At 50.0% G+C, this 26,021-nt stretch overlaps 3 protein-coding genes across 3 annotated transcripts; all 3 read left to right on the top strand.

Annotated features, from left to right (window-relative positions):
* The first annotated feature begins 887 nt into the window (after nucleotides 1-887).
* Nucleotides 888-5,783, top strand: sec61a1a (SEC61 translocon subunit alpha 1a). Its single transcript, XM_056606343.1, has 12 exons — nucleotides 888-975; nucleotides 1,615-1,682; nucleotides 1,778-1,843; nucleotides 1,985-2,063; nucleotides 2,164-2,295; nucleotides 2,481-2,590; nucleotides 3,159-3,312; nucleotides 3,415-3,575; nucleotides 3,693-3,890; nucleotides 4,033-4,224; nucleotides 4,331-4,407; nucleotides 4,647-5,783. Exons 1-12 carry the CDS (start codon nucleotides 969-971, stop codon nucleotides 4,831-4,833), a joined length of 1,431 nt encoding a protein of 476 aa, XP_056462318.1. The 5' UTR covers nucleotides 888-968; the 3' UTR covers nucleotides 4,834-5,783.
* Nucleotides 5,784-7,613: 1,830 nt separating this feature from the next.
* uroc1 (urocanate hydratase 1) lies at nucleotides 7,614-15,555 on the top strand. Its single transcript, XM_056606373.1, has 19 exons — nucleotides 7,614-7,798; nucleotides 8,251-8,381; nucleotides 8,650-8,743; nucleotides 8,873-8,932; nucleotides 9,099-9,227; nucleotides 9,633-9,694; nucleotides 9,780-9,846; nucleotides 10,039-10,182; nucleotides 10,529-10,617; nucleotides 10,878-10,940; nucleotides 11,338-11,517; nucleotides 12,118-12,215; nucleotides 12,641-12,719; nucleotides 12,868-13,057; nucleotides 13,151-13,249; nucleotides 13,373-13,472; nucleotides 13,680-13,761; nucleotides 14,487-14,586; nucleotides 14,747-15,555. The coding sequence occupies exons 1-19, from the start codon at nucleotides 7,673-7,675 to the stop codon at nucleotides 14,894-14,896; spliced, it is 2,043 nt and encodes a 680-aa protein (XP_056462348.1). The 5' UTR covers nucleotides 7,614-7,672; the 3' UTR covers nucleotides 14,897-15,555.
* Nucleotides 15,556-15,667: 112 nt separating this feature from the next.
* On the top strand, nucleotides 15,668-21,741 carry LOC130402233 (MAP kinase-activated protein kinase 2-like). The gene is made up of 10 exons (XM_056606374.1): nucleotides 15,668-16,283; nucleotides 17,881-18,020; nucleotides 18,422-18,486; nucleotides 18,573-18,652; nucleotides 20,025-20,151; nucleotides 20,483-20,558; nucleotides 20,767-20,891; nucleotides 21,128-21,213; nucleotides 21,302-21,382; nucleotides 21,558-21,741. Exons 1-10 carry the CDS (start codon nucleotides 16,047-16,049, stop codon nucleotides 21,738-21,740), a joined length of 1,200 nt encoding a protein of 399 aa, XP_056462349.1. The 5' UTR covers nucleotides 15,668-16,046; the 3' UTR covers nucleotide 21,741.
* The last annotated feature ends 4,280 nt before the right edge of the window (nucleotides 21,742-26,021 follow it).

Here is a 26,021-nt window from a genome sequence, read left to right as displayed (position 1 = left end):
TAATGGGATGTGGGGCGCTTATCGTTGAGCAAACGTTTCCAGACAGAAAGTGGTCTGTCATGTGCTGCCCCCTTATGGAAAGAGCCGTACTACACAGGGGGACTGTTGAAACTGTAATTTCCTCCGTGATTTTTTTAATAGGCGAAAGATTCAAATATTTTTTGTGTTGTGCTTCAATGGTAACCAAAAGGCCTACAAATGTTATTAGTAGTAGGACAATATGTGTAATGGTGCAATAACACATACATTTAATGAAAGAGGGCTTTTACATTACACATATTTGTTGCGTCTTATTTGCAGTAACAATGGTCCTGGTACTTCAAAAAATATAATCATTTAACTCTTCTAAAGACCAAAAGATTTGCCTTCTAAACTTAAGAAACGAGAAATCCTGCAATGATGAGATGTGACCAACAAGGCTCGTTATGTGCAATTATACTAAACATTACACATTAATACAATGGTATGGTGATCCACACAATCATATATATATATATATATATATAAATATAGCTATATATATCTTTAGATATAGCCATATCTATATCCATGTTTATGCATATTTATGTATGTATAACTATAGCAATATCTATATCTATGTGTATATATATATCTCTATATATACGTATATACATAAATATATATATATATATATATATATATATATATATATATATATATATATATATATATATAATATATATCTCTATATATACGTATATACATAAATATATATATATATATATATATACACATATATATACTACCAATACTACCAATACTATTATTAATAGTATTCTATACTATACTACCAACTACTAGATGTAAATGCGTCGGTGGGTTGTGGGTGAATCTCCATCCGGTCCATAAGGCTGAATGGTGACGTGTCTCTGGGCACTGATCAGTCCGCTGAAGACGAGCTCCGCGCCGGCAGCACAGTAGCGACGACCCGCAGAGCTACTGCAACCATGGGGAGTGAGTATCGTCTATGCTTAGTATGCCGGCGTTGGGTTTTCTTTGTTAAGTTAATGTATCGTTAAGTTGTGTGTAGCTTATGTGTAACATACTTTTTAGGTTTAATTATGTTATATTCTATATGACAGCCGAGCTCCATGGAGGGTTGAGGGCTAAGCTAGTAGGCTAACGCTAACCTTCCTCTCTCACTTCGTCGCTTACAAAGCAGAACCCCTATTGTTTAACCTTGTACTCAGGGAACAGATCAGTATTTTTCTACTATATGGGTCTGGTTCTGGTGTTCCAGCTCTTCTGTTCACATTATGAAGGGGCATACAGGCTAACTAAAGGAGCTAGCGTTAGCCGTTCATTCAAAGCAGAGTTAGTGATGACGACGCATTAGACAGCCGGCTGTGAGGACAGCGGGGTTCGGGACGGACCCAGCGCTGCTCAGGGGACTACGACCTTGAGCCTTTTGGTTCATTAGTATTTTCCAATATATTTTCGTCTCTATTTTTCACATTTTGTGTGTATTTGTGCTGTTGTGGTCCCGCTGCTGGTCTCCGTCCGCCCCGCGGATGCCGACGGCCCAGCGGGACGTGGCATCCAGCTCATTCAGACACTAACTCCACTTCTCCATTTGCTCTTTCCTTTCTACAGTCAAATTTTTGGAAGTCATAAAGCCATTCTGTGCAGTATTACCAGAGATCCAGAAACCAGAACGAAAGGTGTGTGGCTCGTCATTCTTACGATCGACTGGAGAACTCTTCGCGTTGTGGTCGTGACGTGTGGAGTTCATGTATTTTATTTTTTTTATTTACAGATTCAGTTCAGAGAAAAAGTACTATGGACAGCCATCACCCTCTTCATCTTCCTTGTGTGCTGCCAGGCAAGTCCCCTGTGTTCATTTTTATCAGCGCTTTGATGTGATTAGTGATTTATTAAGCAGTACTCACAAGGAGCCGTCTGGAGTTGAAAACAGCTGATCTAATCATTTGCCCCCTCCTCTGTATCTGTAACCTTCTCACAGATTCCCCTCTTCGGCATCATGTCCTCGGACTCGGCCGATCCCTTCTACTGGATGAGAGTGATCCTGGCCTCCAACAGAGGTGCTTCTCTACTCTAGTTGAATAGTAAACCTGTAGTTTCTCTCGGTGTGTTTCTGTATCTTCTCTTGGTGTGTTTTCCTAACGGTCGCTCCTTCTTCAGGAACCCTGATGGAGTTGGGCATCTCCCCCATCGTCACCTCCGGCCTCATCATGCAGCTCCTGGCTGGAGCCAAGATCATTGAGGTGGGAGACACCCCCAAGGACAGAGCCCTCTTCAACGGCGCACAGAAACGTATGTCCACCACGACTCATGACTGGGTTCAGTTTTAAATATATGATAGATAGATGGATGGATACATCTGTCATTCTGTGTTTCTGTTAAGCAAATTTGGGTACTAAGAAAAGCACTGTACAAGCTGAAATTATTATCATAAAGGCTTTCCATTCACTGACCTTCACAGCTCTTTCACTCCTCAGTGTTTGGTATGATTATCACCATCGGCCAGGCCATCGTCTACGTTATGACGGGCATGTACGGAGACCCCTCAGAAATGGGTGCTGGGATCTGTCTGGTGATCATCATTCAGGTGAGGACTGTCACTCTGGTAACTTGTCTAGGTTATGTGAACCGAAGACCTTCTGCCATTAAAGTGACTTTAAGAGACATGAATGAGGTGTAGTAAACATACAGGCTCACCTCCCATATGAGCAACACCACTTGTTGTCTTAGTCCACTGGTTCGCAACCCTTTTGGCCCATAAGGCAATTTCTACCTCTGAAATGTTAAACTGAACTTGGTATTACTATTTACACCCAATCAGCTTCTGTCAGTAATACTGATGTCGGAGTGAACGGCATCGCACTGCTACACACTAAGTGATTAGTAGTAGTTTGCTCGTGGCTCCAGTTTGTAAATATAGGAAGTCTAAAAAAAACAAGGATCTGCTAAAATGCATAATCAGATATCTATAGCTTTAGACAGCAATCTCCTGTGACCCCATATGCGTACCGGTGGGCCACCATGGTTACAGTCCTAACGCTGTAAACAAAAGGGTTGTCAACACGAATGACACAGACCAGCCATTGGAGAGAGTATTGGTTCCTGTGACCGTTTATGTTGGACCTGATTCCATGCTTCTCTCCTTTGGGCTCCAGCTGTTCGTGGCAGGTCTGATTGTCCTGCTCCTGGACGAGCTGCTCCAGAAGGGCTATGGCCTGGGCTCAGGAATCTCCCTCTTCATCGCAACCAACATCTGTGAGACGATTGTCTGGAAGGCCTTCAGCCCCACCACCGTCAACACCGGCCGAGGTACGTGGCTGGACGTCAGCATGCACTCGTACCTCCGTACATGCACCTCATGCAGACGATAAAGAGCCACAGCTAATGTCATGTGTCCCTTATGGTTTCCAGGCACTGAGTTCGAGGGAGCCATCATCGCTCTCTTCCATCTGCTGGCCACGCGGACAGACAAAGTGCGAGCTCTGAGAGAGGCTTTCTACAGGCAGAACCTGCCCAACCTCATGAATCTGATCGCCACAGTCTTCGTCTTTGCTGTAGTGATATACTTCCAGGTTAGTTGTGGATGTTTCTTCAAGTGCGTCTCAAACTTTTGCATTTGGTGGAGATTACATAGAGGAAGGTCACAAAGCACAAATGATTGACCACCGCCGCTCTTCCCTCCTGCCCAGGGCTTCAGGGTCGACCTGCCCATCAAGTCTGCCCGCTACCGTGGTCAGTACAACACCTACCCCATCAAGCTGTTCTACACCTCCAACATCCCCATCATCCTGCAGTCCGCCCTGGTCTCCAACCTCTACGTCATCTCTCAGATGCTCTCCACGCGATTTAGCGGCAACTTCCTAGTCAACCTGCTTGGCACGTGGTCTGTGAGTACACCCTCCTGTCGAGGCTCTGTGAACACCGTCATTTCCCCAAAGAACCGGAACACGTGCTCCACTGAAGGAACGTTCAGCCCTCTTCATGGTCAATTCCTTATGTATAATATTCTTATCTTTGTTTGTTTTGTAGGACACGTCTACGGGTGGTCCGGCACGGGCCTATCCTGTAGGGGGGCTCTGTTACTACTTCTCCCCTCCGGAGTCGTTTGGCTCTGTCCTGGACGACCCGGTCCACGCCTCCATCTACATCGTCTTCATGCTGGGCTCCTGTGCCTTCTTCTCCAAAACTTGGATCGAAGTGTCTGGCTCCTCTGCTAAAGACGTACGTTGGTATCCGCAATGACGCCACCATGCCGAGTGTCTCCGCTGTCTGCTGCGGGCCTTGGTGTCCGAAGCTGTGTCTGATAACGGTACTTTCTGCCCTCCAGGTGGCCAAACAGCTGAAGGAGCAGCAGATGGTGATGAGGGGACACAGGGAGACCTCCATGGTCCACGAGCTCAACAGGTAATCATCTCTTCAAATAAGAGGAGCCACAGCTGGACTTGAGTATCTCAGAACCGTATCCATTAAATACAAGAACTGTGAATACTATTGTGGTACCACATCTGGCCTTCCATAGCTTTGTCATATATTGTATCTTCTTGTGAATATTTAGACATGAATCCATGAATGTTCCTTTCTTGACTGATGGGTATAGTAAGGTACGACGCGTCGGACTAAAGGTTTCCCCGTTTTTTCTCCAGGTACATCCCCACCGCCGCTGCCTTTGGCGGCCTCTGTATCGGAGGTCTGTCCGTGATGGCCGACTTCCTGGGCGCCATCGGCTCAGGCACCGGCATCCTGCTGGCCGTCACTATCATCTACCAGTACTTTGAGATCTTCGTCAAGGAGCAGAGTGAGATGGGGAGCATGGGCGCCCTGCTCTTCTAGAGAAAGCCATCAAGTCGCTCGCTATTATTATTTTTTTATACTTGGGACAAGCACCAGCCCCGTCCCACAGACTGTGTTCCTCTTACCATCGTCCGTCGCGTCCCTGCAATAGTTCTCCTGGTTCAGGGTGTTCAGGAGGTTCCATCAAATTCCTTTTTAGGATGCTGTGGGGCGTCGGGCAGGGATGCAGCAGGGTTGTGGGACCGCATCCTGTCATACACTACCCCCCCCCTCCCCCCTCTCGCTCTCTTCTTTCGGCCTTTTGAAATGTTGACCCGCATATCGGTGAACAGTCGTGTACAGATTTCCAACCCCCTGAGATCGATCCAAGCTCGTGAGATCGGCTGAAGGAACCTCCGCTGTGCGCAAGGTGAGCCGGTGAAAGAAGCTGGAGCCGGTCGCTCTCCAGGCCCTTGGAGCCGTTCAGAGTGCAAACCAGACCTGGACCTAAGGGTTCTTCTTCCTGTTGGGCCTCTCCCTGCCGCTTTGGTCCATCCCCAAACTGTAAAGATATAGGTGTGTTTGATGTTCAGCCTATAAACATGTTCACCTTCGCTTGGTGGAAAGAGAAATTGATATCCTTACGATCCCTGATTGATCAACGTGATCGATGTTCTTTGTGGTTCTAACCTGCGTATCCAGAAACAATGTGGACCAGCAAACTCAATTCCGGTTAAATTATAATTCTCTTTTGCAACTTCACGACATTATCCACATTGTAAAATCAAGGTTTAGTTTTTTTAATCGTCTGCTTCAAGTATTGCATTTCAAAACGTTCTCATGCGTTGTAAATTCTGGTTCCTGTGTATATAGACCATAAATTGCATCACTTTGAATACATCTAAATTGTAAAATGTCTTTTGACTATGTAAAAAGAGTTCTGAACAAACTTTTTCTTGAAAACATTCTCAAATAAACCTCATTTTTCTGAGGGTACTCTTTGACTCGTGTTTTGTCCGACTCCTGCTTCTTGGTTCCTCGGTTACTCGGATCGAACGGAGATCAGGCCCGATTGCTTTCGTCCTGTCGCGAGAGATCACAAACGTTCCAGGACCTGTAGTTTGGTCATCCTGCCGCTAGAGGTCCCCCTCACAAGGTTACATGAACGTCTGATTCCCTGCCATTGGTTATGTCACTTCATTATAATAGTGAAACAAGGTTATCTTACTACCAAGCTGTAGATGTGTCTGCGGTCAAAACAACATGACATAGCGTATTGAAAGTTTGAGATTCATAACGTGACTGTAAACATTACGTTGATTCCCACGTCAACAGATTCTGCTTCGGTAGATTATTTAGGGAGAACGTAATCGCCCTCCGACCACACGCTGCGGACCGTTCATGAACCTTTAAGGAACCTGGAGCTAAAGAAAGGGACCGTTAGCTCAGAAAGGAGGCAGAGACGTTTAGGGAGAATAATTAGCCCCCACTCATCCCCCAGCCGGATGGGGAATGAGGGGGGGGGGGGGCATTGGCTGAAGCATTAATTTAGTAATATCGTGCCCGTTAGTTGCCATCGAGCATCTATATCCTTACGTTTACCCAAGGGCTAAACATTTAATATAAATGTATTTTATTCAAAAAAAATACTTTTGTATAAACAGCCTTTTGAACAGGAATTATAAAGAGCACCGAAGGGTTCCGTTCAGACGACGACGTCATCAGGCAGCCTCAGCCAAAGTGACGTAGACGAGTGGGCGGGCTTTAAATATTAGATTGACTGGTACCCATTTAAACCGATTTAAAGTGTTACAGACATGGCATGTCTTCGAACAGAGCGATACATCCAAACACTTTCCCTTAAAGTAGGTAGTAAACCCTATGATGAATTTGTTTTCCTTTCCTAATTCAAATCCATACGTAACCCCCCCCCCCCCCATCCACAATCCCCACCACGCACAGGACGGCCGCTGTCTGGTGTTGATATTTCATGAGAAGCATCTAAGATTGACAATTCTGCTATAAACAAAAAAAAGATCAAAGGACCTTCTTCAGACCTGAAGGCGGTGGTTTCCGATGGAACATATTGATGTGAAACTCATGTAAATATGAATCGAATTGAAATATGTCCATCATGCTCGTCTTCTCCCTTATGTTGGGGAGGGGGATCCTGGGACAAGTTGGCCGATGGCCCGGTGGTCTGGTATAAAGAGGCCCCTCCTGATCCACTGGTTTGGTCTTAAAGAGGCCTTCTCCTGCTCAACTGGTCTGGTCTGAAGAGGCCTTCTCCTGCTCAACTGGTCTGGTCTAAAGAGGCATTCTCCTGCTCTACTGATCTCTGAACGCTAAATAATTTACACACGTCAATGTTTTGTTTTGGTTATGAAAACCTTGACCACATGACCCGACCAAAGGTCTAGAAAGGGGAATGGTCAGTCAATGTTTACGTGTGCAACGTTAAGCTCTGAAGTGGATGGGTTTGAGTACTTAAGGAATCCATAATGACAAGGACTGCTACGCCTTACTAAATCAGGACTAGAAAGGGGAATGGTCGGTCAATGTTTACAAGAGCAGCGTTAAGCCCAGAGGTGTGTGTGTTTGGGGGGGAGGGGGGGGGGGGGGGGTTTGAGTACATAAGGAATCCATAATGACTAGGACTGCTGCGCCTTAACCAATCAGGGGCTGCGCTACAGAATATACTTTGTGAATCCCTAATTATCAGAGTGTCCTTCTAACGGCTCGTCTGTAGTGAAAGAAGGGGGCGAGGGTCAGCAGCCAATCAGCACAGCCCCTCCGGCCTGCCCATTCCAAAGCCCCTCCCCAGTCAGGTAAAACCAGGCCCACCCTCGTTCTGGATGACAGTGAGGCTGAAGCGGACTACGGGGGGCACTCGGTCAGGATGTCGACTCTAGAGGAGATCTGCAGCGGTCTGCTCGTGGAGCCCTTACCGGAGAACCGCGGCAGAAACCCCGGCCTACCCCACGCCCCGACCCGGACACCCCACCTCACAGCAGCAGAGGAGCGGGTAAGGTGGAGTGGTGAACGTACATGTGTGTAGTGTGCTGCATAGGACAGATACACACAGCCACAAGGGAGCATGAAGTACGGAAGCTGAGCGATGAAAGGGCAATCGAGCTGAATACAGATTACAGGGCCTCTTAGGAAAGGTCAAGACGATGACCTCTTCAAGATGTACCATATGGTCATGTAAGCGTGTCTGATATCATGTCCCTGTTGTTTCAATTCACAATGACAAGATCACAGATGTAAAGTCACGTGTTAACCAACCCCCAAAGTAATGGGTGACTCTGTCTGTAATGTTTGCCCAAACTCAGAGCAAAGGCCGCAGTCAATAATTAAGAGAGATAAGTGAAGGGGCTCCTGTTGGACGCTACTGATGTCCAATGACACGTCCATCTCTCTGTCTCCGGTCCGTCTCTCTGTCTGTCTCCCCTGTCCATCGCTCCGTCTCCTCAGCTGGCCCTGAGGAACGCCCTCCGGTACTTCCCTCCCTGCCATCATGCGACATTGGCGCCAGAGTTTGCTCAAGAGCTGCGGCAGCACGGCCACATCTACATGTACCGCTTCTGCCCTCCCATGCGCATCAAGTGAGCAATGAAACCTCTCTCTGCTTGATAAAAGTCCTCCCAAACACATGTATTAGTGAGGGTCGTAAACAGTGGAACAGTCTGTATTCATGTTGGTATAGTCTGTATAATGTGTAATATATAAAGGGGAGGGGGGTGTGTAAACAGTGGTACAGTCTGTATTAATGTTGGTACAGTCTTTATTGATGTTTACTGTATTCAGGGGGGGTGTAAACAGTGGTACAGTCTGTATTGATTTGTACTCAGTGTGAGTGTGCTGTCCCCACAGAGCCTACCCCATACATCAGTACCCCTGTCGGACCCCCCAGGCAGCCGCCATCATGCTGATGATCATGAACAACCTGGACCCCGCCGTGGCCCAGGTCGGCCAATCAGAACCTCCTCCTGTTAAAGACCCTCCAATCAGAAGCTGGTTATTACAAGATGCAAGCTAGTTAAAATGTTACACACTGCAACCTTAATTAACGACCTCGTTATGTTTTGCCGTGCAGTTCCCGCAGGAGCTGGTGACCTACGGTGGCAACGGACAGGTGTTCAGTAACTGGGCCCAGGTGAGTACTGGAGCCTCCAGAAGGGTGTGGTGCAGCAGCAAACATTAGTCCAAACATAATTCCATAACAAGAGTGTGCGTGTGTGTGTGTGTGTGTGTGTGTGTGTGTGTGTGTGTGTGTGTGTGTGTGTGTGTGTGTGTGTGTGTGTGTGTGTGTGTGTGTGTAGTTCCGCCTGGTGATGCACTACCTCAGTGTGATGACGGAGGAGCAGACCCTGGTGCTGTACAGCGGTCATCCCATGGGGCTGTTCCCGAGCCTGCCCTCCTCCCCCCGGGCCATCATCACCAACGGCATGGTACGCCCTCTGGTCTGGGTTCAGGGCCTCTGGTCTGGGTTCAGGGCCTCTGGTTTGGTTCAGGGCCTCTGGTTTGGTTCAGGGCCTCTCTCTTGGTTCAGGGCCTCTGGTCTGGGTTCAGGGCCTCTGGTCTGGGTTCAGGGCCTCTGGTCTGGGTTCAGGGCCTCTGGTCTGGGTTCAGGGCCTCTCGTCTGGGTTCAGGGCCTCTGGTCTGGGTTCAGGGCCCCTGGTCTGGGTTCAGGGCCTCTGGTCTGGGTTCAGGGCCTCTGGTCTGGGTTCAGGGCCTCTGGTCTGGGTTCAGGGCCACTGGTCTGGGTTCAGGGCCTCTGGTCTGGGTTCAGGGCCTCTAGTCTTGGTTCAGGGCCTTCTTTACTCAAAACGGTGTTTGTGTTCTGCTCCACGCAGGTCATCCCTAACTACTCGTCCAGAGAGCAGTATGAGAAGATGTTCGCCCTGGGTGTGTCCATGTAGGTGTTCTGTTCCCTACCTTCTGATCTTCATGGGCCGATGAGGTGGGTGAGTGTTGCCTCCCTGACTCTCCGTCTGTTCCAGGTACGGCCAGATGACGGCGGGGAGCTACTGCTACATCGGGCCTCAGGGCATCGTCCACGGCACCATGGTGGGTTCAGACACACCCCTAGTGTTGACCCCTCCAGTGCCCCCCCCCCCCCCCCCCTGGTGTCTCCCCGCCCCTCCCCCCCCCCCCCCCCCTTGGTGTTGACTCCCCTGGTGTGTGTCCCCCCCTCCCCCCTGGTGTTAACCTACCCTGGTGTTGACCCCCCCATGTGTCTTCGTCGTCCCCCCCCCCCAGCTGACCCTGCTGAACGCGGGCCGCCGGTACCTGGGCTCCGGGGACCTGAGGGGGCGTGTCCTGGTGACCTCCGGCCTGGGGGGCATGAGCGGAGCGCAGGCCAAGGCCGCCGTCATCGCCGGCTGCATCGGGGTCGTGGCCGAGGTCAGTGTGTGTGTGTGTGTGTGTGTGTGTGTGTGTGTGTGTGTGTGTGTGTGTGTGTGTGTGTGTGTGTGTGTGTGTGTGTGTGTGTGTGTGTGTGTGTGTGTGTGTGTGTGTGTGTGTGCGTGAGAGACACTGGTCTGGTAGTGAGTGACTGGTTGACTGGTCAGTGAGTGACTGGGCGACTGGTTAGTGAGTGACTGGTGGACTGGTAGTGAGTGACTGGTTGACTGTAGGCCTGGTTAGTGAGTGACTGGTAGTAAGTGACTGGTTGACTGGTAGTGAGTGACTGGTTGACTGTAGGCCCGGTTCTTGAGTGACTGGTTGACCCCCCCCCCCCCCCCCCTAGGTGGACGAGGCCCCCATCAGGAAGAGGCATGAGCAGGGCTGGCTGATGGAGATGAGCAGCAGCCTGGACCACTGCATCCAGCGCATCAGGTGACCACGCCCACCTCGCCTCACGCTGGCCACGCCCACCTCCCCGCCCACTGACCACGCTCACCTACCCTCACGCTGGTCACGGCCACCTCTCCTCACACTGAACCGGCCAACCTCCCCCCGCCCGCTGACCACACCCACCTCTCATCAGGCTGACCCCGCCCACTTCTCCTCACGCTTATCCCTGCTCTACCCTATTGGACGGTCCCCTCTGGGCTTTGTGATTGGCTCTCTGACTGATCCTTTGATGTTATTTACAGAGAGGCGAGGGCGGCCAAGTTACCCCTCAGCCTGGGTTACCATGGAAACATCGTAGACCTATGGTGAGTGTAAGGTGAAAAACCCTTCAACCGCTGCCGCCGCCGTTCCATTGACCCTTTGCACTTAAGGGTGCTCCCCTCTGACCTTTAACCTCTGTGGGGCTCCCCTCTGACCCTCCCCTCTGACCCTCCCCTCTGACCCTAACCTCTTTGGGGCTCCCCTCTGACCTTTAACCTCTCAGTGGCTCCCCTCTGACCTTTAACCTCTGTGGGGCTCCCCTCTGACCTTTAACCTCTTTGGGGCTCCCCTCTGACCTTTAACCTCTGTGGGGCTCCCCTCTGACCTTTAACCTCTGGGGGGGCTCCCCTCTGACCCTCCTCTCTGTGGGGCTCCCCTCTGACCCTCCCCTCTGACCTGTCCCTGTGTGGGGCTCCCCTCTGACCCTCCCCTCTGCCGCAGGGAGAGGCTGGTCCTGGAGTACCAGCGGAGCGGGGAGCTGCTGGTGGACCTGGGCTCGGACCAGACCTCGCTCCACAACCCCTTCAGCGGGGGCTACTACCCCGTGCAGCTCAGCCTCCGCCAGGCCAACCAGCTCATGGCCTCCAGCCCGAGCCAGTTCAGAACCGCCGTGGAGGAGAGGTGAGGACCACGGAGAGGAGACTGAAGCCCCGTCCACCCCTCGTCCCCCGGCCCCTGTCCCCTGTACCCCTGTTGATGCGTTTCAGGAATATCTCCGTAAAGACGGACTCATTGCGAAAACGCGTCGAGCTGTAGAAACGCTGCGGTACTCAATGCGCTGGTTCTCCACCAGAGTGGAGCGCATCCAGCCACGCGTGTCCAGCCTGCGCGCATCCAGCCTGCGCGCTGTATACAAACGGTCGAGGAGGAGATAGCATAGTTGTTAAACCTTTTAGATTGAGCAGAAATACTTTTGAATGTACTGTAATTAGATTTACCAAAAATTATTTTAAAAACCCCACCCAAAAAATCAACGCAACTCTAACGTCGCCCAGTTGGTCGGGGGCCGATGATGTCATTGTTTGCGTTTAAGGCATCCACACGAATCTGAACACTAAAAACACATAGGTCAGGGCTGGATCCGTCTGGACGGTCGGCCCAAACGCCGACCGTCCGTTTTCACCAAAGAATCGGTTCCGTGTGGACGGGGCCTGAGGGTGTTTAGAGAGGAGTGAACCCTGTCTGACCTGCCGTCCGTTCTCCCCCCGTCTGTCTGTCCAGCCTGAAGAGACACGTGGCGGCCATCGACACGCTGGCGGAAGCCGGCATGTTCTTCTGGGACTACGGGAACGCCTTCCTGCTGGAGGCCCAGAGAGCTGGTGAGAGGAGGACAGACACACACAGCTTCACACTGTTATAAGACACGCACACACACATACACAGCTACACACTGTTATTACATGTACACACACACACACACACACACACACACACACGCAGTTAAAAACACTGTTATAACACACACACTGCTACACACTCTGGTATAACACACACACACACACACACACACAGACACACACAAACACACACACACACATACAAACGCACATGAAGTTACAGACTCTGTCATAACATACATACATAGAGCTACACACTCTGTTATAACACACACACACACACACACACACACACACACACACACACACACACACACACACACACACACACACACACACACACACACACACAGCTATACACTGTTGTAACCCACAGTAACAGTTAGTCCTCTGGTTTCTGGGTTCAGGGGCCAAGGTAGCGAAGGAGGAGGGGAGTGGAGGCGCGACGGAGTTCCGCTATCCGTCCTACGTGCAGCACATCATGGGGTGAGTGATGGGAGTAGCGGTGGGTTCAACACAGAGTGGAACTAACAGGCTGCTAGAGAGCTACGCTGACTGACGGACTGACAGACGACTGACAGACCCCGACCGGTCCCCTCCTAACATGATGACCTCCGCCCCCTCTCTCCACCAGGGACATCTTCTCGCTGGGCTTCGGCCCGTTCCGCTGGGTGTGCACCTCGTGCGACCCCAAAGACCTGGAGGTCACGGACCAGATCGCCGCCACGGTCCTGGAGGAGATCGCAGTGGGCGTGAGCGAGGGCGTGCGGCAGCAGTACCACGACAACATCCGCTGGATCAGGGAGGCCGGGAAACACCAGATGGTAGGCCCTGAGGTCAGGTGGTCTGGCTGCCTAGGAGACCACAGTGACGCACACAAATGAGGCCTCATGTGGTTCACTGTCCTCTGTGCCCAGGTGGTGGGGTCCATGGCTCGGATCCTGTACTCAGACCAGAAGGGCCGAGTCTGCATCGCACTCGCCATCAACAAGGCCATCGCCGATGGAAGGGTTTCAGTAAGAGGCACACAGGCCCTCACTTCCTGTTCCTGTTCCCTTTGACCTCTGCCCTCTTCAGAGGGGGTTCACGGGAGCCTGTTGTCGGGGCCGGTCTGATCTGTGTTGCATTGTCCCCGTCAGGCTCCTGTGGTCATCAGCAGGGACCACCATGACGTCAGTGGGACCGACAGCCCGTTCAGAGAGACCTCCAACGTGTACGACGGCTCGGCCTTCTGTGCGGGTGCGTTGGTTCTCTGTTCTCCGTTCTGATTGGCTGGGAAGTGGAGCGACTGGTCTTTCAGAACGGCGCCCCCCAGAGGGGACCCCTTCATTGGCTCTGAGCAGATCATCGGCTCCATCCATCCTGTCTGTGTTCTTCTGTGATGATCGTAGCCCATCCCTCTAACAGAGTCTCTCTCCTGGTGTTCCCCCCCCCCCCTCCCCTCAGACATGGCGGTCCAGAACTTCGTGGGGGATGCCTTCAGGGGGGCCACCTGGGTGTCTCTGCACAACGGCGGCGGCGTGGGCTGGTAAGGTCATCCTGTAGCGCCACTCACCAGACACACCCCCCTGGTGAGGTCATCACCAGACACACCCCCTGGTGAGGTCATCACCAGACACACCCCCCTGGTGAGGTCATCAACGGACACACCCCCCTGGTGAGGTCATCAACGGACACACCCCCCTGGTGAGGTCATCACCAGACACACCCCCCTAGTGAGGTCATCACCACACACACACCCCTGGTGAGGTCATCACCAGACAAACCCCCCTGGTGAGGTCATCAACGGACACACCCCCCTGGTGAGGTCATCACCAGACACACCCCCCTGGTGAGGTCATCACCAGACACACCCCCTGGTGAGGTCATCACCAGACACACCCCCCTGGTGAGGTCATCACCAGACACACCCCCCTGGTGAGGTCATCACCAGACACACCCCCCTGGTGAGGTCATCACCAGACACACCCCCCTGGTGAGGTCATCCGGCAGCGACACCAAACACACCTGGGATCTGCACCGGAGGGTTCAGCGTTCAGGGATCAGGGTTCAGCTCCGGATTGGGTTTGGTTCTCTGGGGGGAGGTGGTGAACCGAGGGTTCTGGGTCTTGTTCTCTCCGGGGGGGAGGTGATGAACTGAAGGTTCTGGGTTTTGTTCTCCACCAGGGGGGAGGTGGTGAACGGAGGGTTCGGTCTGGTTCTCTCCGGGGGGGAGGTGATGAACTGAATGTTGTGGGTCTTGTTCTCCACCAGGGGGGAGGTGATGAACGGAGGGTTCGGTCTGGTTCTGGACGGGTCGGAGGATGCTGCGAAGCGAGCCAGTCTGATGCTCAACTGGGACGTCTCCAACGGGGTAAGGCGGTGTAGAGGGAGACCACAGGGGGAACTGGGGGGAGGAGGTCCTCAGGGTCGGACCACCTGGTCCACAGGGTCTGAGGGGTCCACCTCCTGGGTAGACCTGGTCCTGAGGGTCTGACTGGGTCTGATGAGTCCTCCTCCTGGGTGTTTGACAGGTGGCCCGGCGCTGCTGGTCGGGGAACTCCAACGCGTATGAGACCATGGAGCGCAGCATGGAGGCCGAGACGCAGCTCCGCGTCACCATGCCCTACGCCGTGGAGGACCAGAGGGTCCTGGACCAGGCCCTGGACCAGGCCCTGGACTAGAATTAGGTCCCGGACCAGGTCCTGGACCGGGCCCTGGACTAGGATTAGGTCCCGGACCAGGCCCTGGACCAGGCCCTGGACTAGGATTAGGTCCTGGACCTGGCCCTGGACTAGGCCCTGGACTAGGATCAGGTCCTGGACCAGGCCCTGGACTAGGCCCTGGACCAGGCCCTGGACTAGGATTAGGTCCTGGACCGGGCCCTGTACTAGGCCCTGGACCAGGCCCTGGACTAGGCCCTGGTCTAGGCCCTGGACTAGGATTAGGTCCTGGACCAGGCCCTGGACTAGGCCCTTGTCTAGGATTCGATTCTGGACCAGGCCCTGGACCAGGTCCTGGACAAGGCCGTGGACTAGGATTAGGCCCTGGCCCAGGCCCAGGACTAGATCCTGGTCTAGGATTAGGTTCTGGACCGGGCCCTGGACTAGGATTAGGCCCGGGACCCTGCAGGGCAAGACGGACGCTGCGGTCCCTTGGAGCCCAGGGAGCTGTTATGATGCAGAGAAGGCGTCCATTCATGAAGTATCAGAGCACTGAAGCCGTCCTTTGAGAAGATCTTTCTTTGCCTTTCATTGATCAGTACATTTTGAAGAGGTACAATTATTAATAAAAGTACTGTGTGAAAAATAAATCGTGTAATAAAAAAACTATAACACTAATGTCATGGGACCTTTGAAGTTAATACCGTGTGAAGAAGATGCTTTGTCATTTTTTTTCATGGTGTAAACACATGAATTGACATAGCAGTTCAAAACATGGAAGCGGTTTTAACTAGTCTTTATCTTTAACATGGTATATAGAAATAGATTATTTTAACATGATCAAATGCGCCGTCTCGTTAATCCGTCGTGTGTCTTTAAGAGGCTTCAGATGATCAGCAGGAAGCAGCGGGGATGGAACCCACACCCTGCAGGGAGAGGACCGAGTCACGTCTTCTGATTAGTCTCCCGTCCCGTTATCTCCTGTTATCACTTATCGGACCCGTTCATATCAACGCGTCTTCGAGTGCATCTGCTGTAAAAGCTTCTTAGCTGTTATACTCAAATATATTTCACCACGGAAAGAAACGAGCTCCTCCGGGACTCGAACTGAAGATGATGACGCGGAGGGGAGGACCACTGGCCGGGAGCCAGTGAGGGTCTTCGGGTAAACATGCAGAACCAAACCGAGGACCAGAAGAATCCTGATCCTCAGGGGACCACCCTGAGCGGGTTCTTCTCCGGTCCAGGGAACCCGGTGGTCCCGACAGAAGCTCCAGTCCAGCTGGAGTTCAGGAGGACATCGGTGACCCAGGACTACACGCTCACGGCCCGGGTCCTGGGCTTCGGCATCAACGGCAAAGTGCTGCAGTGCTTCTGCAAGAAGACCCGTCAGAAGTGTGCCCTCAAGGTGAGCTCGAGTCTGGGTCGTTTTGCACTTGGTTCACACGACACCGGAACAAGTAGACTAAGAATGAGCAAGTCATCAATAAGGCCCGTCCATCACTGGTCCGTGTAAATCACTGGTCCTGGTCGATCACTGGTCCTTGTCAGTCACTGGTCCAGGAGGCTTCTGATTGGTCCAGCTGCTTCATTCTGAAGGCTCGCTATCAGTTCCTCTATAATGGTATACATCGGTTCAGATTTCTCCACTGGAAGTGATTGTTTACCTAAAAATATAAAATAAAAAAAAGTTGATGATGAGGATAGAGGACAGGAGGAGGACAGGAGACCAGTATGACCTAGAAGCTCATCTGGTTCACTGGTAAATAATGTAGAGAAGAGGTTGTCGATGACGTCAGTGATGGTCAGGGAGCCTTCAGAGACTAAACACAGGAAGTCAGACTCTGGTTTGTGTTTGGCCTTGTGGTTATGGCTATGCTAACCAATAATGCTGAGTCAGGTTTGGGGTTAATGCTAGTGTTAGGTTTTTGGTAGGTTAAGGTTTATGGTTAGGATTAGGCTTTCCCCTGGGGATGCGGAGTCCAAACTGGCTTCAGCTCCACCATCTCCTCCTAACCACGCAAGATTTATACTTCTCAATGCGCCGTCCAAACCCGCTACCAGGGTCGGCTACTGTTTGCTAAAAGTCTCGAGAAATAATACAATTATCCCAATTCTCTCTGTAAAACAAACAGTTGCACTTCCTGCTACACGGTGATCCATTAGAAGGTCTGAGTGACGCTCATGTTTTCAGAGCACTCTCATTAAACGGTCTGATATCACACTGCCTTCCACTTAGTGGGCGAAGGAACCAAGGGAGGAGAGTAGTGGTTAGGGACCAAGGAAACAAGACCAGGAGATTATAGTGGTAAGGAACCAAGGAAACAAGGGAGGAGAGTCCAGTGGTTAGGGACCAAGGAACAAAGGGAGGAGAGTAGTGGTTAGGGACCCAGGAACCAAGGGCAGGACAGGCGAGTGGTTAGGGACCAAGGAACAAAGGGAGGAGAGTCTAGTGGTTAGGGACCAAGGAACAAAGGGAGGAGAGTAGTGGTTAGGGACCCAGGAACCAAGGGCAGGACAGGCGAGTGGTTAGGGACCAAGGGAGGAGAGTCTAGTGGTTAGGGACCAAGGAAAAAGACCAAGAGAGTCTATTGGTTAGGGACCAAGGAACCAAGGAAACGACCCCCGGGAGAGTCTAGTGGTCATAGCGTCATTACCAGCTGGGAGGTTGTGGGTTCCAGCCCCAGGGCCGGCGGTCTATGAGCAGTCCTTGTTGTGGGGGGGCTGATGGTTTCCTGCTCACTTCAGACAGAAGGTTCCACGCTTTAGTTCTATTCGGTTATCCAGTGTAGAGGCCCATTGGAGAACTCAACCAGCCCGGATCTTGGCTTATTTGATGGTTCTGCTCCTCACTCCTACATCTCTCTGGACCAGGGCCTCTGCTTGGGGTCCTGTTCATGTGTTCACGGGTTCATGTGTTCATATCTTCATGTGGGTGTGGTCTGGTGGCCTCCAGGCTCCCCGGGGTCTGATCTAAAGCCTCTCTGGACCTGGTTCCCCCCCAGATCCTGTACGACACTCCGAAGGCGCGGCGCGAGATGGAGCTGCACTGCCGTGCGCTGGCCGGGCCGCACATCGTCCGGGTCCTCAGCCTCTACGAGAACCTGCACCAGGGCCGGAGGTGCCTGCTCATGGTGATGGAGTGGTGAGGAACATCTCAGCTTGGCCGGTTTGGTTCTTCCATCAAGGAGGTCTTTCTCCTCATTCTGTCTCTGACATTGAGTTTGATTCTGGACCAGGTACTATGTGTTAAAGGGTATTTTTTTATCTTGTGATTTATCAATCCCTTGGTTGGACTGTTTGGTGGAGCTCAACGTCCTGATTGGCTGTCAGAGGGTTAGTGGGTGTTCTACAGGCCTAGCTTAACGTCCTGATTGGGTGTCAGAGGGTTAGCTTAATGTAACCAGACTTCTAAAGTGAAAGCCTGAACATTCACGGCCTGATCCGAAAGACACAAGTCAAATTACCAACTGTCTCAATCAGCAATGAAATCATCATGTCCTACATTTGATCTATATTTGATGTCCTGTCCTGTCCTGTCCCCAGCATGGAGGGCGGAGAGCTGTTCAGTCGCATCCAGCACAGAGGAGACCAGGCCTTCACAGAGAGAGGTGATGGGGGTCCTGTTCTCTGTAACCGGGGGGTACTCTGTAACCGGGGTGTCCTGTCCTCTGTAACCGGGGGTTTCTGTCCACAGAGGCGTCTGACATCATGCGGGACATCGGCTCAGCCATCCAGTTCCTGCACTGCATGGACGTGGCCCACCGAGACGTGAAGGTAGATGATCCTAACGATGAGCTTCATAATGATATCATGATCTACTCGTTACAGTGGGGGGTAGGAACCATCGAGTTTCTCTCTACCTCCTCTCTTGCTAGTCTGAGAACCTGCTGAAGAAAGATGTAGTAATAACTAGTGCTGTCAGTTTAACGCGTTATTAACGGCGTTAACGCAGTTGTTGTTTTTTTCGTTTGATTAACGCTCTTTTGGCTTGGCAAACGTTGTCGTTTTTTCCCCTGCTGTCTAGCAACAACTAGTCACGTTAGAAAAAGGACAACACCATACCAGATCTAGCTACACTCTGTTCGAGCCTGCACGAGAGTTCAATGCTGTTACGTCTTTCTGACCAATCGCAGTTCAAGGCCCACCTGGGCTGTACCACTTCGGGAGGGGCCGCTCAGTTACTCCCCTCTAAACAAAATAGACTTGGTTGCGACGTTGCGTCTGTTGAGTGAGTGAGAGGTTGCGGGGGCACAGCTCAGGCTGCCGGACGGTGCTGCAAGGAACTTTAATAAACGCATTATTGTTGTCCTGCAGTAATCAGCCCGAAAGCCCCGAAACGTTAACGCCCCACCACGAATTCTCCTGACTCTCCCGATTACCACTCCGCCACCGTGTGTGTGTGTGTGTGTGTGTGTGTGTGTGTGTGTGTGTGTGTGTGTGTGTGTGTGTGTAGGCGTTATTCGATAGCCTGGTAATGTGTATAGGCCTACGTACGGTAGGAATATTCATACTGGTTTAAATAATTAATATAAGTATTAATAATGTTAATAATATAAGTATTTCCCATCTTTGCTGAGCAAGAGTTTTGTTCGAAAGTTCAGTGATTGAAACAAATAAAAGCCTTTGCTATTGACGTTTTACGATAGGCCTACCACTGCGGGTCGCTCTTCTTACTGTCCTTCTCAACACTCTCTGATCTCACTAAAAGGCTAGCAGCACGAAATCAAGGGATATTTAGAATAGAAAAAGATGTGCGATTAATCGCGAGTTAACTATGACATTAATGCGATTAATCGCGTTTAAATATTTTAATCGCCTGACAGCACTGGTAATAACATGTAGTGATAACATGGTCCTCCCGGTTCCAGTAGTAAAATTCAGGTGTCTCTCTACCTCTCTCTCTCTAGCCGGAGAACCTGCTGTAGTAACATTTAGTGATAATATGTAGTGAAAACATGTAGTGAAAACATGTAGTGAAAACATGTAGTGATAACATGTAGTGAAAACATGTAGTGATAACATGTAGTGAAAACATGTAGTGATAACATGTAGTGATCACATGTAGTGATCACATGTAGTGATAGCATGGTCCTCCTCCTCGCTCCAGTGTAGTAACCTTGTAGTCTCTCTACCTCTCTCTCTCCAGCCGGAGAACCTGCTGTACTCCACTAAGGAGAGCAACGCCGTCCTGAAGCTCACCGACTTCGGCTTCGCCAAGGAGACCACCATCCACAACTCCCTGCAGACCCCCTGCTACACCCCCTACTACGTGGGTAAGGTCTCTGCATGCAGAGGGTCTCCTCCTCATGGTGATGTCGTGTCTGTCTGTCCTCATTGTGATGTTGTGTCTGTCTGTCTGTCTGTCCTCATTGTCACGTTGTGTCCGTCTGTCTGTCCTCCTGGTGACGTTGTGTCTGTCTGTCTGTCCTCCTGTCCTGGTGACGTTGTGTCTGTCTGTCCTCATGGTGATGTCGTGTCTGTCTGTCCTCATGTTGACGTTGTGTCAGTCTGTCCTCATGTTGACGTTGTGTCTGTCTGTCTGTCCTCATGGTGATGGTGTGTCTGTCTGTCCTCATGGTGATGGTGTGTCTGTCTGTCCGTCAGCCCCCGAGGTGCTCGGCCCGGAGAAGTATGACAAGTCATGTGACATGTGGTCTCTGGGTGTCATCATGTACATCCTGTGAGTATCGCTGTGGGTGTGTGTGTAGTTGTGTGTCGTTGTGTGTGTGTGTGTGTGTGTGTGTGTGTGTGTGAGTGTATGGATTTGTGGGTGACATGTGGTCTCTGGCCGTGTGTCATGTACATCCTGTGGGTATCCGTGCGTGCGTGCGTGTGTGCGTGAGGCGTGCGTGTCCGACCGCCCCGTACTGATTGGTTCTCCTCTGCAGGCTGTGTGGGTTCCCCCCCTTCTACTCCAACACGGGCGCGGCCATCTCCCCCGGCATGAAGCAGAGGATCCGCATGGGCCAGTACGAGTTCCCCACCCCGGAGTGGGAGGACGTCTCTGAACAAGGTGAGGCACAGGAACTCCATTACCCATGATTCTTTGCTAGCTCAACTGCTTTCCTCTGGGGCGTTTCTGGTTTCTGGCGTTTCTGTGAAGGCCAGCGTGTGACTCCTCTGCTCTCTCTGTTCTCTGTTCTGGTTCTGGTTCTGGTCCTGGTCCTGGCTCTGGTGCTGGTCCTGGTTCTGCTACTGTTTCTGGTCCTGGTTCTGGTGCTGGTCCTGGTCCTGGTTTTGATTGTTCAGCCAAACAGCTCATTGTCCAGTTACTGAAGACGGACCCTAATGAGAGGATGACCATCGGACAGTTTATGAACCACCCCTGGATCAGTGTGAGTGTACCTTTATGAACACGCCTGCTGCAGTGAACCTGTTAGTGTCCATCGCGTGACTTTGTGTTCCCTCGGTTCCGTACGGCAGCAAGCCATGGAGGTCCCGCCCACCCCGCTACACACCTCCAGGGTGCTGACGGAGGAAAGAGAGCTGTGGGACGACGTGAAGGTGAGGCTGAACACCGCGATGACACACATATACCAGAGGAGCCACCAGGGGGCAGCAGAGCACCAATACGCCAATACATTGTGCCCTGGTCCTTTAAGAGGAGCCACCAGGGGGCGGCAGAGAGCCCGGTTCAAGCATAAACAACAACAACATAAACCTGTGTTCTCATTGGCAGGAGGAGATGACCAGCGCTCTCGCCACCATGCGCGTGGATTACGACCAGGTGAAGATCAAAGACCTGGACACCTCCAACAACCCGCTGCTCATCAAGAGACGCAAGAGGCCGGCGCCCGAGGCAGCGGAGAGGGGGGAGGACGAGCAGGGCAGCGTGGGTGGAGGGGCGGTCTGGGCGGAGTAGGAGTGGTCTGGGCGGAGTAGGAGGGGTCTGGGTGGTGTAGGAGGGGTCTTGGGGGAGTAGGGGCCGTCTGGGTGGAGTAGGAGCGGTTTGGGTGGAGTAGGAGCGGTTTGAGTGGAGTTGGAGGGGTCTGGGTGGAGTAGGGGCGGTCTGGGTGGAGTAGGAGCGGTCCGGGCGGAGTAGGAGTGGTCTGGGTGGAGTAGGAGTGGTCTGGGTGGAGTAGGGGCAGTCTGGGTGGAGTAGGAGCGGTCTGGGCGGAGTAGGGGCGGTCTGGGTGGAGTAGGAGTGGTCTGGATGGAGTTGGAGCAATCTGGGTGGAGTAAGAGTGGAGTAGGAGAGGTCTGGGTGGAGTAGGAACAGTCTGGGTGGAGTAGGAGGGGTCTTGGGGGAGTAGGGGCCTTCTGGGTGGAGTAGGAGCGGTTTGGGTGGAGTAGGAGCGGTTTGGGTGGAGTAGGAGGGGTCTGGGTGGAGTAGGAGTGGTCTGGGTGGAGTAGGGGCAGTCTGGGTGGAGTAGGAGCGGTCTGGGCGGAGTAGGGGCGGTCTGGGTGGAGTAGGAGATGTCTGGATGGAGTTGGAGCAATCTGGGTGGAGTAAGAGTGGAGTAGGAGAGGTCTGGGTGGAGTAGGGGCAGTCTGGGTGGGGTAGGAGGGGTCTGGGTGGAGTAGGAGCAGTCTGGGTGGGGTAGGAGCAGTCTGGGTGGAGGAGGAGCGGTCTGGGTGGAGTAGGAGCAGACTGGGTGGAGTAGGAACGGTCTGGGTGGAGTAGAGACAGTCTGGGTGGAGGAGAGCGGTCTGGGTGGCGTAGGAGCAGACTGGGTGGAGTAGGAACGGTCTGGGTGGAGTAGAGACAGTCTGGGTGGAGGAGGAGCGGTCTGGGTGGAGTAGGAACGGTCTGGGTGGAGTAGGAGCGGACTGGACTGACCGAGGCTGATTGAAACATTCATAGCTTTTATGTTTTTTTCACAATCCAACTCCCTAACTCACGCCTTGTGCCTCTGATGTGTTTTAACGGTTTTAAATGTTCAATAAAATTTGTATGATTGGATTTGAACGATTGTGTGAAGATAATTATGATTGAATGGGGCACTAACACAAAATAGATCAACACGTAATAGACAAGCACAGCCAGAACCTGAATGCGTTGAATTATGATGTCAAGGAGAGAAGCTGCGTGATGGTATAACAAACATGTACAGAGAACGGTACAGATTTGTTAAGTGCACATAAAGTATGTGTCCTGCACAGTATTATTACTATTGTCTTATGAAAGGATTTGAATAGAGAGGCAGTTGAGAAATCCTAACCTCAACAACAGAGCCACAGCGTCTGCTGAGCTACGGAACCTCCACGTGGACACTGGACAAACAGCACGCACAACCACCGCACACCATCAACTAAAATCAATGGTAAAATCAATCATTATTATATAATTTCGTAATTTTATTATAAATATGTATTTTGTTAAAATATATATATATATATATATATATATATATATATATATATACAATTATTTATTTATTTTCAAATATAATTTTTTTCATGACGACCAATAAATTACGACAGTGTTACCCCTTATATTTTATTTGACAAAGACAACAGTGTGACCCCTTTTTTTTTTTCATGACGACCAATAAAAAACAACAGTGTTACCCCTTATGTTTTTTTTCATGACGACCGATAAAAAACGACAGTGTTACCCCTTATGTTTTTTTTCATGACGACCGATAAAAAACGACAGTGATACCCATTATGTCTTTTTCATGACTATCAAAGAAAAACGACAGTGTCACCCCTTATGTTTTTTTCATGACGACCGATATAAAACAACAGCGTTACACCTTATGTTTTTTTTCATGACGACCAATAAAAAACGACAGTGTTACCCCTTATGTTTTTTTTCATGACGACCGATAAAAAACGACAGTGTTACCCCTTATGTTTTTTTCATGACGACCGATATAAAACATCAGCGTTACCCTTTATGTTTTTTTTCATGACGGCTGATAAAAAACGACAGTGTTACCCCTTATATTTTATTTGACAAAGACAACAGTGTGACCCCTTTTTTTTTTTTCATGACGACCAATAAAAAACAACAGTGTTACCCCTTATGTTTTTTTTCATGACGACCGATAAAAAACGACAGTGTTACCCCTTATGTTTTTTTTCATGACGACCGATAAAAAACGACAGTGATACCCATTATGTCTTTTTCATGACTATCAAAGAAAAACGACAGTGTCACCCCTTATGTTTTTTTCATGACGACCGATATAAAACAACAGCGTTACACCTTATGTTTTTTTTCATGACGACCGATAAAAAAGGACAGTGTTACCCCTTATGTTTTTTTTCATTACGACCGATAAAAAACAACAGTGTTACCCCTTATATTTTATTTGACAAAGACAACAGTGTGACCCCTTTTTTTTTTTTCATGACGACCGATAAAAAACAACAATGTTACCCCTTATATTTTATTTGACAAAGACAACAGTGTGACCCCTTTTTTTTTTTTCATGACGACCAATAAAAAACGACAGTGTCATCCCTTATGTTTTTTTTCATGACGACCGATAAAAAACGACAGTGTTACCCCTTAGGTTTTTTTCATGACGACCGATATAAAACAACAGCGTTACCCTTTATGTTTTTTTTCATGACGGCCGATAAAAAACGACAGTGTTACCCCTTATGTTTTTTTTCATGACGACCGATAAAAAACAACAGTGTTACCCCTTATATTTTATTTGACAAAGACAACAGTGTGACCCCTTTTTTTTTTTTCATGACGACCAATAAAAAACAACAGTGTTACCCCTTATGTTTTTTTTCATGACGACCGATAAAAAACGACAGTGTTACCCCTTATGTTTTTTTTCATGACGACCGATAAAAAACGACAGTGATACCCATTATGTCTTTTTCATGACGACCAAAGAAAAACGACAGTGTCACCCCTCATGTTTCATTTGATAAAAACGACAGTGTTACCCCCTATGTTTTATTCGATACATTTCGACAGTGTTACCCCTTCTGGATTTTTCATGACGACAGATAAAAATCGACAGTGTTACCCTTTACGTTTCTTTTGATAAAAACGACAGTGTTACCCCTTATGTTTTTTTCCCATGATGACCGATAAAAAACAACAGCGGTACCCCTGCCGACGTATTTGCAGGGATCCGAACCTGAGCTGTTTAGAGTATTAACCTCCGAACTTATCAATGCACCATCAAGACACCGAATAAAGTCAACACAATGGTTGTACTTGACTTTATAATTCGCATGAAATAGAGATAAGAGTCTTCAAACAGAGGACATCAACCGGACTTGAACCCCGGTCTCCAGGGGGTTAGCTCACAGCTCTCTCCACTTCCCACTGAGATTTATTATTGAAATATGTCTGTGGTTGTATATGTCTGTGGTTATATATGAGTGCAATAGACATGATAGCATTACGTTTCAAATTAAAGATATTGTGTTTTCCACAGAAATTGAGCCGCGGTCCCCAGCGGGTTAGGCAGAGTACACTCCACTGCACCACTGAGGCGATGACAATACACAATGATCAATCATCAATAAAGAGGATATACATGACATTAAAATGTATGTGTGTTTTTCTATTATTTCCCTTATGTATTTTTCATGACAACCGATAAAAACAACAGTGTTACCCCTTATGTTTTTTTTCATGACGACCAATAAAAAACAACAGTGTTACCCCTTATGTTCTTTTCATGACGACCGATACAAAACAACAGTGTTAACCCTTGTGTTTTTTTCATGACGACCAATAAAAAACAACAGCGTTACCCCTTATGTTTTTTTTCATGACGACCGATAAAAAACGACAGTGTTACCCCTTATGGTTTTTTTCATGACGACCAAAGAAAAACGACAGTGTCACCCCTCATGTTTCATTTGATAAAAACGACAGTGTTACCCCCTATGTTTTATTCTATACATTTCGACAGTGTTACCCCTTATGGATTTTTCATGACGACAGATAAAAAACTACAATGTTACCCTTTACGTTTAATTTGATAAAAACGACAGTGTTACCCCCTAGGTTTTTTTCCCATGATGACTAATGAAAAACAACAGTGTTACCCCTTATATTTCATTTGACAAGGACATTTTTTTTTTTTTTTTTGATATATGGTTTTTTTTAATGACGACCAATAAAAATCAAAAGTGGTACCCTTGTCAACGTTTTTGCAGGGATACAAATCTGAGCTGTTTAGAGTATTAACCTCCGAACTTATCAATGCACCATCAA

Source organism: Gadus chalcogrammus, chromosome 13 (assembly GCF_026213295.1).
Source record: "Gadus chalcogrammus isolate NIFS_2021 chromosome 13, NIFS_Gcha_1.0, whole genome shotgun sequence".
NCBI lineage: Eukaryota > Metazoa > Chordata > Actinopteri > Gadiformes > Gadidae > Gadus > Gadus chalcogrammus.
This window is presented reverse-complemented; position numbering and strand designations above follow the sequence as displayed.